The sequence below is a fragment of the Anas platyrhynchos genome, chromosome 2 (assembly GCF_047663525.1).
Source record: "Anas platyrhynchos isolate ZD024472 breed Pekin duck chromosome 2, IASCAAS_PekinDuck_T2T, whole genome shotgun sequence".
NCBI classification, from domain to species: Eukaryota; Metazoa; Chordata; class Aves; order Anseriformes; family Anatidae; genus Anas; species Anas platyrhynchos.
In genome coordinates, this window is record NC_092588.1 from 15,796 (window position 1) to 29,867 (window position 14,072).

The following is a 14,072-nucleotide window of genomic DNA, read 5'->3' on the forward strand; positions in this document are numbered from 1 at the left end:
CATGCTACTGGGAGGTAAGTACAAACACATTCTGCAGCTATTACCAGAAGTGGGGTTTCAGGATATGCAGACTGTTTTCACAAAAAATATTAGCGGTCTGTTGGTAACAGACAATTTAAGGAATTCGGCGCTGCCCATTACAGACTCCTCAGATCAGCACTTAATAAGAATTAATAAAACAGTTTATTTTATATATATATACACCTATGTTCAAAAAAATGTATACAGTTAAAATATCAAATTAGTGATCCAGTAACAATACTGTTCAAAAATAATCTCTTTTGTATGAACATTAAAATGCACACTTTTAAAAGCATTTTCTTTTTAGTGCTTCCAAAGCACAGCGTGTGCCCGTGTGCCAAGGCCACCTGAAGAATCTCCGTCCTCCTCACGGGATGAAAGAGAACTGAAGTCAGGGACCTGGGAAGCCTCAGGTGCACTTTCATAATGTCTGCAGACAAAAACAGAAGAGAGTCTGAGGTAGATTGTTTAGTAACCACCAAGTGGTAACAGTCACAGGGCTGTCTTTAGCTTTCATTAACACAATAGCAGTTTCTTTACTCTCAATCTACACTGAATCTCAAGTTTAAAGGAATGGCTAGCAGTTCTCGGGAACAAGACCCTTGTCTCTGTGCTGGCAACATGCAGTATTACCAGTGCAGGTGTTTCTGTGAGTTTTTGTTTTTGTTTTTGTTTTTTTTTTTATTGGGGGGTGGAACAACACATGGGATCTCTCCACAATGCAGACACTGTGTGCATTTGACAGTACCCCATTTTAGTGTGATCCACTGCCTATAGCACGTAAAACGGCTAATGACAGTATTCAAATGAGTAAATTCTCACCACCTGCAGGAGGGGCAGCAATGGTTATTTTCTTCAGCCTGTTGAGCAAATAGCATTCTCCACAGGAAAAAAGCCACACCTTTCATAGCCCATCCTTAAGGTTACAGCCCAGCTTCTGCCGATAGAGGTTCGTAAAGTTAAAGCTCTGCTGCTTCTTCTCAGACTCTGACAGTAAAATCACTTGACTGCCAGGATGGCGAGGGCAACAGCTACATCCTCTTCCACTCTTCTGTGGCACAGCAAACTCATTCCTGGTCCATATTCCTCCAGCTGGTACACTGTTATCTACTGTTCACCTGATTAACTCTGTTGGGTAGGCTGCTGAACTCTAGTTCCTCTAGTGTTCTCTCTAAGTGTTGTATTAAGACACGATTTTTAAACCTAGGGAAGAGAAGGGAAGTAATTTCATTTTTTCTTCCAAAAATAGCAGTTAAATAACTCAGTATTATTTTGCCACGACAAACAGTATTAGCAAAGGCTCTCTGTTTCCAGCATGGAAGAGCTTCCCTCATTTCTGACATCCGAATGGCAAATTTAATTTGATACAGCCATCTTTTCCCAACCCACGCAAATTCTGGGTCTTTCTTCCATAACCACCCATATCTTTCTATCTCACATTTCAGCTCTAGGTAACAACCATTTACTTCAGAAAATACAATGGCAGTTTGACCACTAAAACTGTAATAATTTAAGTATGTCAAAACAAAATACTTGTTTTGGAGAAGATTGAGATTTACTATCATGAACAATGTTAGCATTTAACTCTGAATCATTTGTATCTATACAAACCTTGCTCCTTCCTTTATAGCAAATTCAATGAAATACTTCTGAATTTCCATTGGTCCTTGTACCTCCTCAAGAAGAGAGAAGATTTTTTCATGATCTTAAAGAAGAGATCCAAACAGATATTAGAAACAGATCTTGTAAATGCATTTTCAATAAATCTTAACAGCCAAAGGAAAAATAACAAAGCCTAGAGTTTCCCATTTCTGCATACAGTAATGCACATAAGACAAGAAAAAAGCCAGCATACCAATAATCTGAAGTGATATTGATTAGCTGATATTCAAATGTAGCGCTGAATTTTGTTCTCTTAAAAGAGCAGTATCTAGAAACACCTGCCCTTGGAAAATGCAGTCTAGGTTTAATCAGCAGAGAAGCCTTGTATCTCCATGAACACACTGCCATGATTAGCAGTTAATAGAAACAAAGGGATACCAAGCCATGTTTCAACCTAGAGCTGTCAGTTTTGAAAGCAGAGGTTTAAGATAACTACTCTTTACAAGATGACTAATCTATGTGGAGCATGAGCACAATTAATATGATTGTCTCGTATAAAGTTTAACAAAAAAAAAAAGTAGTGCAAAAGAATGAACCGGACACCTTAGATGTGAAACAACAGTATTTTTTCATTGGTTTCTGTATTTTCTTATCTGAACCGTCTATGAAAACATGAATGGTGCTGTGACTAAGCCTGCTTAAGAGTGCTGCAGTAAGTATGGTGAGGATATAAAGTTGGACTGTGAATACATGTACTTACTTTCTTGTTCTTCCACTATTTGTACACGAGTAATCAAAAATCATTCAAAATCTGAGGTTTTATTTTCAAAATAGATCCTCATTTCAAGAAAAGTCTTCTGTATCCCTAGCCTATTTTTAATACACTAATAAAGAACTTACTTCTTCCAGGTTTGCGAACCTCTTTCATCACTCTAATTTTAATACCAGCATTGCTTCCCTCCAACATTGTAGGTGTTATTTTAAATGAATTTCACACAGATTCCGAAGTAGACTCCATCACTCGTTTTTGGTCATCTCCAGCCACACTGTAATTTAGAGGCCCTTGAACAAGTGCATTGGTACCAGGTTTATGATCCAAGCCATCTTTGCATCATTTAAGCAATTGAACTCATCATGTAGAGAGTCTAAGTCACCAGGTAACATTTCATCCTCTCCCATAACAGCTGGAACCAAAGAAGCCATTTGCACAGACAAGCCATCAATTTGCTTTTCCAGCAACTGACAATTTTCTGCTTTCTTCTCTCCATTACCGTCTTGGACAGTACTGTTACCAGTGTCTGAAAATTAAGAAGGAGCTTAGTAGTGCATAACTGCAGTATCAAAAACACAGAAGGAAATTATTCTGCATCCCTTCTTGTTTAAAGTACTGTGTAGAGAGTTACTCAGCACTGTCAGATCACTTCAGTAGTTTTATTCACCCTTTGACGCAACCACAGGAATACCTCCTTTTGGACTGCTACCGTCTCACATGACTGTCGTTAAGTTATTTTCTGTATTCCCATTTCAGTGTTATGACTTCCAAGGAAACTAAAGTTTCCCCTCCTTCCCCCAGTTCCAGCAAATTTTTCTTTTGACTCTGCTGCAACAGGTGGGTAAATTACTATTTGTGAGAAATTTAAAACTTTTTTTTTTTTTTACACTTTCCTTCCCCACTTCTCCCTTCCCCACTATAGAATACACAAATGAGAACTAAAAGCTGAAATGAAATCCTTGCTACCACCAAACCATCGTGGTGAAAGGTTTCAGCACTTTTTAAAAACAGTTCAAAATTATTGTTCATTCAGGACTTCATTAGCTATAGCAACAGCCTGTTTGTCTAAGCCAACCAAAGAAATTCAGTCCCAAATAACTCTTAAACTTATGTGCCCTTTTGAATTTACATAGAAAGCACAGAGACCTTTTTTTTTTTGCACACATATTTCCACTTATGACCACACAAGCTCCTGTACTACAACAACTCCAACAGACCTTTATTTGTTGGCATGCCTTTCAGGTTCAGATATGATGGAGATCCAGCAGCACAGGGTGGCCCTTTCCCACCAACATGGTTTGTCACAACAGGTAGTGACTGTGGCCGTCGCAATAGCGGTGACATGCTATGCCTTCTCTTTAGTGATGCTGGAGTATTGGGCTCTCCAGGACGCTTGACCTTATTCTGAGGCCCAGCAATAAATTTATCTGCTTCATCTATCATCATACCCTGAAAAGACATTTTTTTTTAAGTAAAAAATAATTGCTTTGTCAATTCACTACTGGAGTAATTGCCTCTGTGTTACAATTTAGTTACTTTTCAAATAATGATACAGCAGATAGCAAAACTTCTCCTGCCTTCTTATCCTGTTTGAATGGATTGCCAAATGTATGAAGCCTTTTTGGTTGATCTGGATCAATCTCCCGAAGGGGTGAAGGCATCATTTTCAACTACTCCTGATAATTTCCCATTTGAGCAACAGGAACGCTGTGAAGGCAGTCTGCAGCAGAACAAGGTATCTAAATTTAGTCTACCTTAAAACTAAGGAAATACAAGCCTCACATGCTTCCATTTCAAGTGTTAGCGTTTAAGAACTAGAAATCACTATTTCTTCCCTCTACAAAGGAAAAGCAAAAGGCAAATAAAGCCCCTCTTTCCTTTCACCACCACTACAAAAACATATACTGCATCCTGTTGCATAGGAAAGCTCACCCATGAAATTTATTTTTCAAATTCCAAGCATGTACAACATGTTTTGTGACAGAAGGCAGAAGTTTCATTCTTTTCCTTCAGAATTGAGAAAAGGACAACTGACCCAACAAATGATGCGAAGTCTACTTCCTCTCCCACACCGAGGACAGAAACACTACTTAGGTGAATCAAATAGCTGTACCAGACTGTTAATAAATAATTGTAGTGATTTACCTTCATCCTGCCCCACAATATGCCTGAGTGTTTTCAGAAGATTGGTTCTCATTCTAGTTAGCTGATCTAGAAGATTGCGACGAGGAGTATCATATGCATTTCTGAATGCCTGTGGCTTCAAATCCTAGTTTTATAATAAAACAAGTAACTTTCAGTTAACCCACGAGTTCTCATGCACAAAGAAATTGCTCTATGGACCGTAATACCATTAACTACTAAAAAAATATTCTGAAACAACTTCAGACCTTCCTAACTGGATACAGCAGACTCAACCCTTTTTAGCACAATCTTATTCAGCATTCTCTCTTTCAGCTTTATTAAAACTAACTAGATTAATTCCTGGACTAACAATATTAGCTGTCTTTTGGAGAGGTTGTCACTTTCATCACAGTTGTCTTTGACTACTACTGTGGGATTTTCAAACTCTGTCACAAAAACATATGCAAAAAATTGCATTTGCTCCTCTCACTACTTATGCCTATGGTACATTCTTCACAATTCAGCAAAAAGTACTTACTTCCTTACTTCTATGTTAAGTCCATAAAAGATACCCATTTAAAACAGATCAGCTGCTTAATCATGCAAGATCTCTATCCTGTTTACCTTGTTTAAGAGTCCTATGTGGAAGCCAGCAAATTCTTTAACATTAATTTCCGCCAGTTTCAGTGGAGATTCCCCAGTGATCCCTTGCAGCAGTTGCTGAAAATCCCTACTGTGTACCAAGGAGAGGCCACTGGAGAGATTTTTCACTTTTATTCCAATTTCTTGTGGAACTTTCTTACCCACTGAACCTATTATTCGTTCCAGCTCTATTTTTGTCTAAAATGGAATCACATTGTGAGTTAAAGAATCACCATGCATTGCAGATTTCCAGTATAAAACACATAGTACGTGAACAGAATAAAACTACAGTTTAGTTCCCAACCACTCAACTACCTGCCCAGGGATATATTGGATATAAAGTAGAATAAAATCCTTATGCTAGCATACAGAAAAAATATTTAGCCAGTGCATCTAAATTTATATGCCAGTAGGTGGTCTGTGAACATCCCTGATTTTGCTGCAAGTCTGTGACTTTCCTTATGTGCTCCTAAAAAATCATCTTTAAAAGGAAAGAAATAATGAAAAGGGTGATACCTTAGGTTACTGTCAAGCTACATCTAAAACCGTATTCAAATGCAGTAACATCAGATTTCATTTTGGAAACAATCTATGTACTAAGGTTTGCAACAAGATAAACAGTAGTAGAACCCACATGTAATTTGCTTCATCAGTAAGTTTCTAAAAATTGCTCTTCTTTGCATTGTTCCTAGCCATGACAGTTCTCATTGAACATGACTAGAGCGAGGGTGTGCTACGTTATTAGGTGAATCCATGTCCATGATAGTTCAGTACCTTGACTACAACCAGAACCGTAACAGTTAGTCAGCTACGCCCCTTAACGGGACAGCTTTTCATAGGGAAAAACATAAAGCCTAAGATTTCTCATGCCTAAGGCCCTGGGGAGCACACAGAGAAGGAACCCGAGACTCTTAGCCATGCGACGCCTGAGAATCGCAGCTTACAGTTAGTTACTCAGTGTCTTCTGGTCTCACAGGATGAGGCAGAGGTATAATTAATTCCTTTTCCATCTCTCTGGAAAGAACTTTCCTCCTATCTGTGACAAAGGAAAAAAAAGAAGTTGTGATCATGGAGTCGTTACACAAAGCCACACTCTGTGAATTCACTACTACAGTTAAGATCATTTTTAGTCAAAAATACATCGGCAGCAATGCTATCACTGCAAACATAGCGCTGCAAAAAAAAAAAAAACAGCTCAAGATACAGGAAAGGGCGAGCTAAAAGCACAAATTACATGACGGATGGAGTCTGCAACAACCACCTGGTAGATGGTTGTCCACAGCCCTCGGATTTTGTGGTTGTCTTTCCTGACAAATGAATACTGGAAGAACAGAAAAGATACACCATGTGTCCACAAAAGACTTCGGGGAGACTACTGAAAGGAAAACCAAACCAAAAAACTAGAAACAGCAAGTGGTGTGTACGTCGGTTTTGTTAGAGCTGTGAGGAATGTGTTAACAATTCGTGTCCATAAAGAACAGTCCTGTTTGCCTCTGGGCCCTGCACTGGCAGTTTAATTCTTGAACCACAGATGCAGTGTGTCCCAGTCTCCCCCTCATTCTAGTCAATTTATCATGTCTTCAGAAAACACTCCTTAAATTTGTGAACCTGTTTGCTTTTGTTATTCCAAACTTCTATTTCTAACAGTTACAGCCTTTTTTCCTGTCTTCTTCAAGATTAACTTAACACTGCTATAGATGTGTCTGTGAATGGCTGGGGAAGAATGTTTTAATTACTCGTGAAGCGTCAAATAAGAAAGCTGTTTGTGTTTGATGTCTGGGAGTTTCAGAACAACTGATAACAACTAGTGACTGTTATGGGATACTATGTGGATCTTTAGTATCTGGCCAGGGGGCCAAGAGATTTAGAAGAAGGAAAAAGAAGCTGAAGGAAGGTTGGGAGACAAGAACTGCAGAAAGTGTTCTATAAACTTGGAATTGTGCCGAGTGAGTACAAAGGTGAGAGGAAGACTACGAGCCTTCAGCATGAAAGACCCCTAGAGACCCCCAGAGGAGACTGATGCGCATGCTCCAGTAGGAGGGACTGGACCCCGGAAGCTAATTATAATAATCTATTTTTTTAGAAATAGTAATGAATATGTATTAGTCTAGGAACATAAAAATCAGCTGCTTGATGTAACTGGTGTGCGTCCTGGTGGAGGAGAGACTCCCGGTGCACCCAGCGCTGTTTGCTTACCTCTATTCCTTTATATTCTTTTAATAAATCCTATTTTTTTATTTAATCCTAATTTGAATCCTGAGCCATTTATAACAGAGCACCACTAACGTACAAGGAATTTCCACATTCTTTGTCCTCCTCTACCTTGAAAATGTCACCCAATTCTGTCAGTGTGTTCACCATCAGCATTTTTTTTTTTTTTAATTTTCACGTGGATATCCGAGGAAAACATTTCGAGTGCCTGTCATCGAGGGAGAAGAGAAAACAAAACAAACAAAAAAAAAATAGGGATGAGGGGGGAAGAAGCACAGCCATTCCTTTCCTCGGTAATGTGAGCAAAAAGCTCAGGCGCTCAGCAACAACGTGCTTTGAAAGATAAACACAGAAGAAACTGCACGTTATTTAATCTCAGCTATAGAGTCACGTGTATTTGTACCTGCTCATTTGTTCATCTGTCAGTGTATTTTGCTACAGACGCTACAGAACATAGAAACCGCAAGGTTACTACTACCTTTTGTGACCGATGCGATCTTCTGCAGGAACAGCTATCGAAACGAACCAACAAAATCCCCTTCGTCGACAGCCATCTGAACTTTTATTGTCTAACAACAGTCCTACAAACATCCCCCGGGATGCTCAACTTCTGAAACTTTCCATTCAACTTGAGGCAGAACAAGCCCTTACCCTGGGCACCTTCACCCGGCTCTCCACTGCTAGCAGAGTAGCACTCTGATACTGTCCAGCATGCGCTGCAGCCTACTCGCTTACGTATATTTACTGTAGCCTGGTTCGAGACACGCACAGAGAGACCCATGAAAAATCCACCCTTTCCTTCAGAGAAGTAAATAAATACATACATACAGACGACACAGTAAGGAAGAAAAGCTGAACATATGGCACATGGTCCTTTACCGAGGGGCAAATCCAGCATCAGCACGAGGAGCTTTGGGGCACGTGAGCGATCATCTACACCAGCCATCGGGACAAGCCAAATGCACACACACGAGCCTCGATTTAAAACAAAACAAAACAAAACACATTATGTGTTTTGCTGCCACAAAAGTAGCTTGCCACAAAAGTAGCTAACTGTATTCAGAACTGCATTATGTAAAGCATTGCCAGCAAGTTGAGGGAGGCGATCCTTCCCCTCTGCTCAGCACTGGTGAGGCCACACCTGGAGTGCTGGGTCCAGTTCTGGGCTCCCCGGTACAAGAGAGATATGGATGTACTGGAAATAATCCAACACAGATCTACCAAGATGATCAAGAGCCTGAAGCACCTCTCCTGTGAGGAGAGCCTGAGAGAGCTGGGACTTTTCAGCCTGGAGAAGAGGAGGCTCAGGGGGGGATCTTGCAACATCAGAAACAACTGAAGGGGAGGTGAAAAGAAGATGGAGCCAGGTTGTTTTCAGTGGTGCCCAGTGACAGGACAAGAGACAACAGGCACAAACTGGAAGACAAGAGAAGCCATCTGAAAGTCAGGAAGCATTTTGTTATTGTGAAGGATGACCAAGCACTGGTACAGGCTTCCCAGAGAAGTTGTGGAGTTTCCTTCTTTGGAGACCTTCAAAAGCTCTCTGGACATGGTCCTGGGCAACCTGCTCTAGGTGGCCCTGCTTGAATAGGTGGGGGTGGACCAGGTTACCTCCAGAGGTCCCTTCCAACCTCAATGATTCTATGATTCTGTGATACTGCCAGTTGCTGGACCACTCTCAAGCATATTAGCTTGCATCCTTCTTGCAGTGATCAACCAGCCCGCAGACACCATAATTCTCTGGGCAAATCCAGAATTAGCATTACCATATTCTCTAATTTTCCCTACAAAAATCAGAAAATGCATCCCAAGCTATCAATTTCCTTTTAAAAATGAGGAACCCCTCCATAAATAAGGAGCTCATTTGCAAAAATCCCTTCTTTAATCTACTTTTGAAATGTCACAAATACTCCTTCCCCACATCCATCCCTTCCTATCTTTGTGAAATATAGAAATGTTTGCCAACCTGTTGGAAAGAAAACCCAAATATAGGGACCAGAAATGCTTGAGTAGATACTGGCATCTAATCCTCAAGGACAATCATGGCTTAAGACATACCTTTTCCTTCAGCATACATGTGTATTAGTAGGTAGCTGAGACAGTTTCCCTGTTTATATAGTGGCCACTAAAAATCACACTTTTATAAGCCAAAGTGTCCTCATGTGTCTGCTAAATTAACACCAATTTAATTAAACGAAGAGCTTCACAGTCAGGCTTCACAACCAAGCCAGGAACTGAAAAGGCTCTGAGAATCTCACTACTGAACTTCTCTTGTGACTTCGCGGTATTTCATCACCATGGACACACACAGCTTACTAACACCACCATTGCTCAGTGATCACAGTTTAGCTATCTGCAAACGCCGTCTAGTAAACCAGAATCAGCAAGCCAGAAGGAGCTATCTGGAAACTCTGTGAAGACCACAAAAGCAGGAAAGGTCAGTATTGTTGTTGTTGTTTTGTTTTTAAACACTTTTTGTATAATAATTTTAGCAAGGCCTGTTTTTTTTTTCATGCAGATTTAGTCATTTCTCTAATATTTATACAGCTCTGCTATTTTCTTTCCCATAAAACCACATTAACTAGCATTAACTCAGTTCTACTACTTTTCATTGTGACACCCTTTTAACTCTTTGGAAACTCTGTTCCCCAAAGCACTACACTGATTTCTGTACACATTCTTATGTTTCCCTATGACTACCCTACTTCTGATGCAGCTGCCACATTCCTAGCTTGGACACTGTTCTGCTGTTACTATGACAATAGATTAATACATTTTTTCTATTTTGTTCACCTATCCACTCAAATTTTGCATATTTTCTTTAAAAGGGACTACCAGTTCTAGTAGGATACAGTAAGCTTTAGTTTAAAATGTTAATTAAAAACATTATACTTCTCAGACTTCTCTCCAGTTCTAAATACTTGATTGCACTGTTCCTCTTTTGAATAAGTATTTTAGAAATTCTGTATGTAAAGTACAATTCACTCCTTTATTTTCTGATTATATTTGTAAGGACCATTAATACTGGTGCTTTTTCCTTCCTTCGGTATCTGTTGTGGACTTAACTGACCCTCTTATATTGCAGGTATCTCAGCAGTTTTAAAACTTAATGTTGTATGTTAAAAAATGAAACCTCTGATAAAACGACTGCTGAAAAATTAGCAATTAGCTAATTAAGCTAGGTAAGCTTTAAGTAGAATTGTAGCATAGTGCTCAAACTGTCTGAATATATATTCAAATAACTATATTACCAATTACTGTTATTTCAACAGTTCTCTTCCTCACTGGTATCACAAAAATTGCGCATAATTTCTAGATATCTATTTCCTATGATGTATTCTCTTTTCATCATTGGATACATACAGAAGATGAATTTTTAAGAGCAATATAGGGCATTGACCATATCCCATCATCTTCACTTGGTATCTCCCAAACAGTACAAAACATGTCTTCTAACTTATTTCTCAGCTTCAGCATGTGCTCAGCTATACTTACTGGCGTGAACTTGTGCCACACAGACAAGATCAACAAAAAAAATTATTCTGAAATTAAAGGAAAAAGCGTAGATTTCAGACACATTTAGCTTCTATATTTCTATTGTGCCTCAACACTGTTATTCATGTTTGTCTCTTCTGGAGAAATATCCTCTGTTCCAAAAGTGCATATTACTCTGGTCAATTTTATTAACTTGATAAGTCTTATCTTTATTAGCACCGCACGTTTCCTCGCACTGGGCTCTGACCTGGGATGATGTTCTCTTTCCATGAAAACCTGGGTTTGTATCTAAGAATAAGAAGCACAGAGGTCCTATGCTCACATTTCTAGTACCCATTCCAGAACTGGCTCTTCCTCTCACCTGCAGCCCCAACCTGCCTGATTGGTCAAAGTAATCTCACTGTCTTTTGCACTCCATTACGTTACCCTCCTAATTTCACAGAATTCCAGAATGGTTGAGGTTGGAAGGGACATCTGGGGGTTCATCTGGTTCAATTCTCCTGCTCAAGCAGGGCCACGTAGAGCAGGTTGCCTGGAAGGGAGTGTGCAAAGATGAAGGAGCCACACTCTTTTTATTAGTGCACAATGACAGGACCAGAAGCCACAGGCACAGACTGGAAGACAGGAGGTTCTCTGAACGTCAGGAAACACTTGCTTACTGTGCAGGTACGGCAGCAAAGGTGTGATTTGGTCTCTATCCTGTAAGAGTGCAAGTTTGGCTGAAACTTCTGTGTGTCTTGATTACCCTGGTAGGGCTGCAAACCCCACAGGAACTGGAAAGGAAACTATCAGCCACAGTGCCTATGCATGCTCTAATAGTCACTGAGGACACACCTCATGGGGACACGAGTGTTGGCCTGTACTGCATATAGGGTGCCAGGATTCTGGAAAACTCAGGTGTTGTGCTTCAGTAGTACACAAGATGCTTTTTTTCCTTCCTTATGAAAGAATAAGGCTTAATCTGTATTTCTCTCCTTAATGTTTTCTATAGACTAATATAGACAGCTTCTAGTCTAGCATGATGACCTAGCAGTCACATTTTAGAATTTATCAACATTCATGTTTGTAAGCTTCAGGCATCCCTTTATTTAGCCTTCAGTGCTTACTTGCTGGCTGAAGTTTTATACAGAAGATCTTCCGCCTACAGAGAATGTACTCATGTAATAATTCCTCAGTGGACTTTGACTTTGTTCTCCAAAGTACAGAAATAACACAACATTATAAAACAACAACAATTTTAAAAAGATATGTATTTTTCAATTAGTAGAACTACTTCTCGTCAGTTACCTACTAATGTAAAAATGCACATGCACATTACGTGCCTGTGTTCTTCAACTCAACACACGGGTGAGATAAGAGAAATTTTAGGTCAAACATTTTGGCTGCTGTAATGAACAACTGAAAACAAAAGGATATAAGATGGCATGATTGGGGAGAAAAAACAAGGTGACACAAAAAAACATGTGACACAAATGCTCACTAAAAATTCATAATTTCCCTTTCCATTACAGTTTGCCAGAATTGGATACCCCATTGTGGAATATGGCATCCGTTACAAAGCAGATTAAACAAGACACCACTGGTGGTGGGAAAAATAAGCAAGGAGTAAGAACCAAGAATGGAGATATATCCAAAGGAATAAGTGACATGGAGACACTTGTCAAAGAGAGGAAGTCATACTTGCAGAAGGAATACAAAATACTTACCGAACATATGAACACATACATGGGAAAAGTGGAGTATTTCCTGCAGGAGAATAAATTCCTGGAAGAGGAAGCCCGACGGAATCGGGAAGAGAGTAACATTTACCTCTCCTACATAACAAAACACAGCCAGAAGTGCCAGAATCTAATAATAACACTAAATGACCAGAACCAAATTGATTTGTCTCAGGTCTGGATGCAGAAAGAGAAGCTAATCTCGCAGTATACAGAAAAAGAAAAGGAGGTAAAAACCAGTCTGATGAATATGGAGGAAAAGTATTCTCTTATGAACAAGGAAGTTGAAGACTTGCAGCCTTTCAAAGATCTGCAGTTAGAACAGATTAAAAAGATTAAAGAGCTGGAGAAGGAATTGTTGGTCACAAAGATCCAGCATTCAGAACAAATGCACAAAATCAAGAGCAGATTTTTGCAGGCCAAAGCTGACTGTGAGGTGGACTCTCATCAGAAGATCCAGGTTCTCACCAAGAGAGCAGAAGAAGCAGCAATACAATCTCTAATTCAGCATATCAAACAAGTAAAAGCTGAGAATTGGCAACTGCGCCAGGAGTTGCTCAGACTCATCCAATGCTCAAAAGTCCTTAAAGAAATCAGAGTTCAACTGAGAGAGCAGCAGCAGCAGCTTCTTCGGGAGAACCAATGCACTCAGGATATGGCATGCATGCGCCACAGGTTACATCGGCATGAGGCACACAATGCAAACTGGAAAACCCACAGCTCTGACAGCCCCTCCAGATGTGGCCATTAGCCTAAAGAAACATTTCTCTATTGCTCACTCATGACTCTGTATCACTAAACCTAGCTGGACCATCAACTGTTATTACAACTAGTTAAGTAACAGAGTATACATAAGTAACCTGAATAACTGACATGTTCTGTGGGTTGATGAAAGGATTCATTTACATAACTCATGCTCAGCATGCAATCTAGATGAGATCTTGAAAGCAACATCACCTTTTAACTTCCACAACATTTATACCAAGACAACTGGAACTGCACTCCTTTCATTCCCCAAAATAAACAATGACATTTTCTCTTTGAGATCAGACATCAATTAATAATTTTCCACACACAAATTATACTCTTACACATAGTGAGACAAACTCTATGTTAACCTTCACTGCAATCTACATCTACTGTTACCGTAAAATGAATTGATGTAGGCCAGCTCCGCCTTCCTGCACTTTTTTTTCCAAACCTTCAACACAGCAAAGACTTTATTAATTTTATCTTTTGTTAGTCTCCAAAAAAAGAGAAAATAAATAAGCAAGTAACCAAATGCTTTAAACAATAGATGCAGTTAAGGTATTTGATCTTTCGTCATAACTATCAATAAAATATATTCATACTATTTATAAATACCTGGAGACAGAGGGATTTGGCCAACCTCTTTTCAGTGCTTTGTGGGGATAGGACAAGGGGTAATGGCCACAAAATTGAGCCTGGGAAGTTCCGCACCAACATGTGAAAGAACTCCTTCATGG

General features: G+C 39.6%; 1 protein-coding gene and 1 pseudogene across 1 annotated transcript; one reads left to right on the top strand and one right to left on the bottom strand.

Moving 5' to 3' along the window:
- Positions 1–164: 164 nt before the first annotated feature.
- LOC113842959 (integrator complex subunit 6-like) lies at positions 165–11,353 on the bottom strand (annotated as a pseudogene).
- CCDC166 (coiled-coil domain containing 166) lies at positions 9,624–13,629 on the top strand. The gene is made up of 2 exons (XM_005026036.6): positions 9,624–9,809; positions 12,379–13,629. The coding sequence occupies exon 2, from the start codon at positions 12,410–12,412 to the stop codon at positions 13,334–13,336; it is 927 nt and encodes a 308-aa protein (XP_005026093.1). The 5' UTR covers positions 9,624–9,809; positions 12,379–12,409; the 3' UTR covers positions 13,337–13,629.
- Positions 13,630–14,072: the final 443 nt, after the last annotated feature.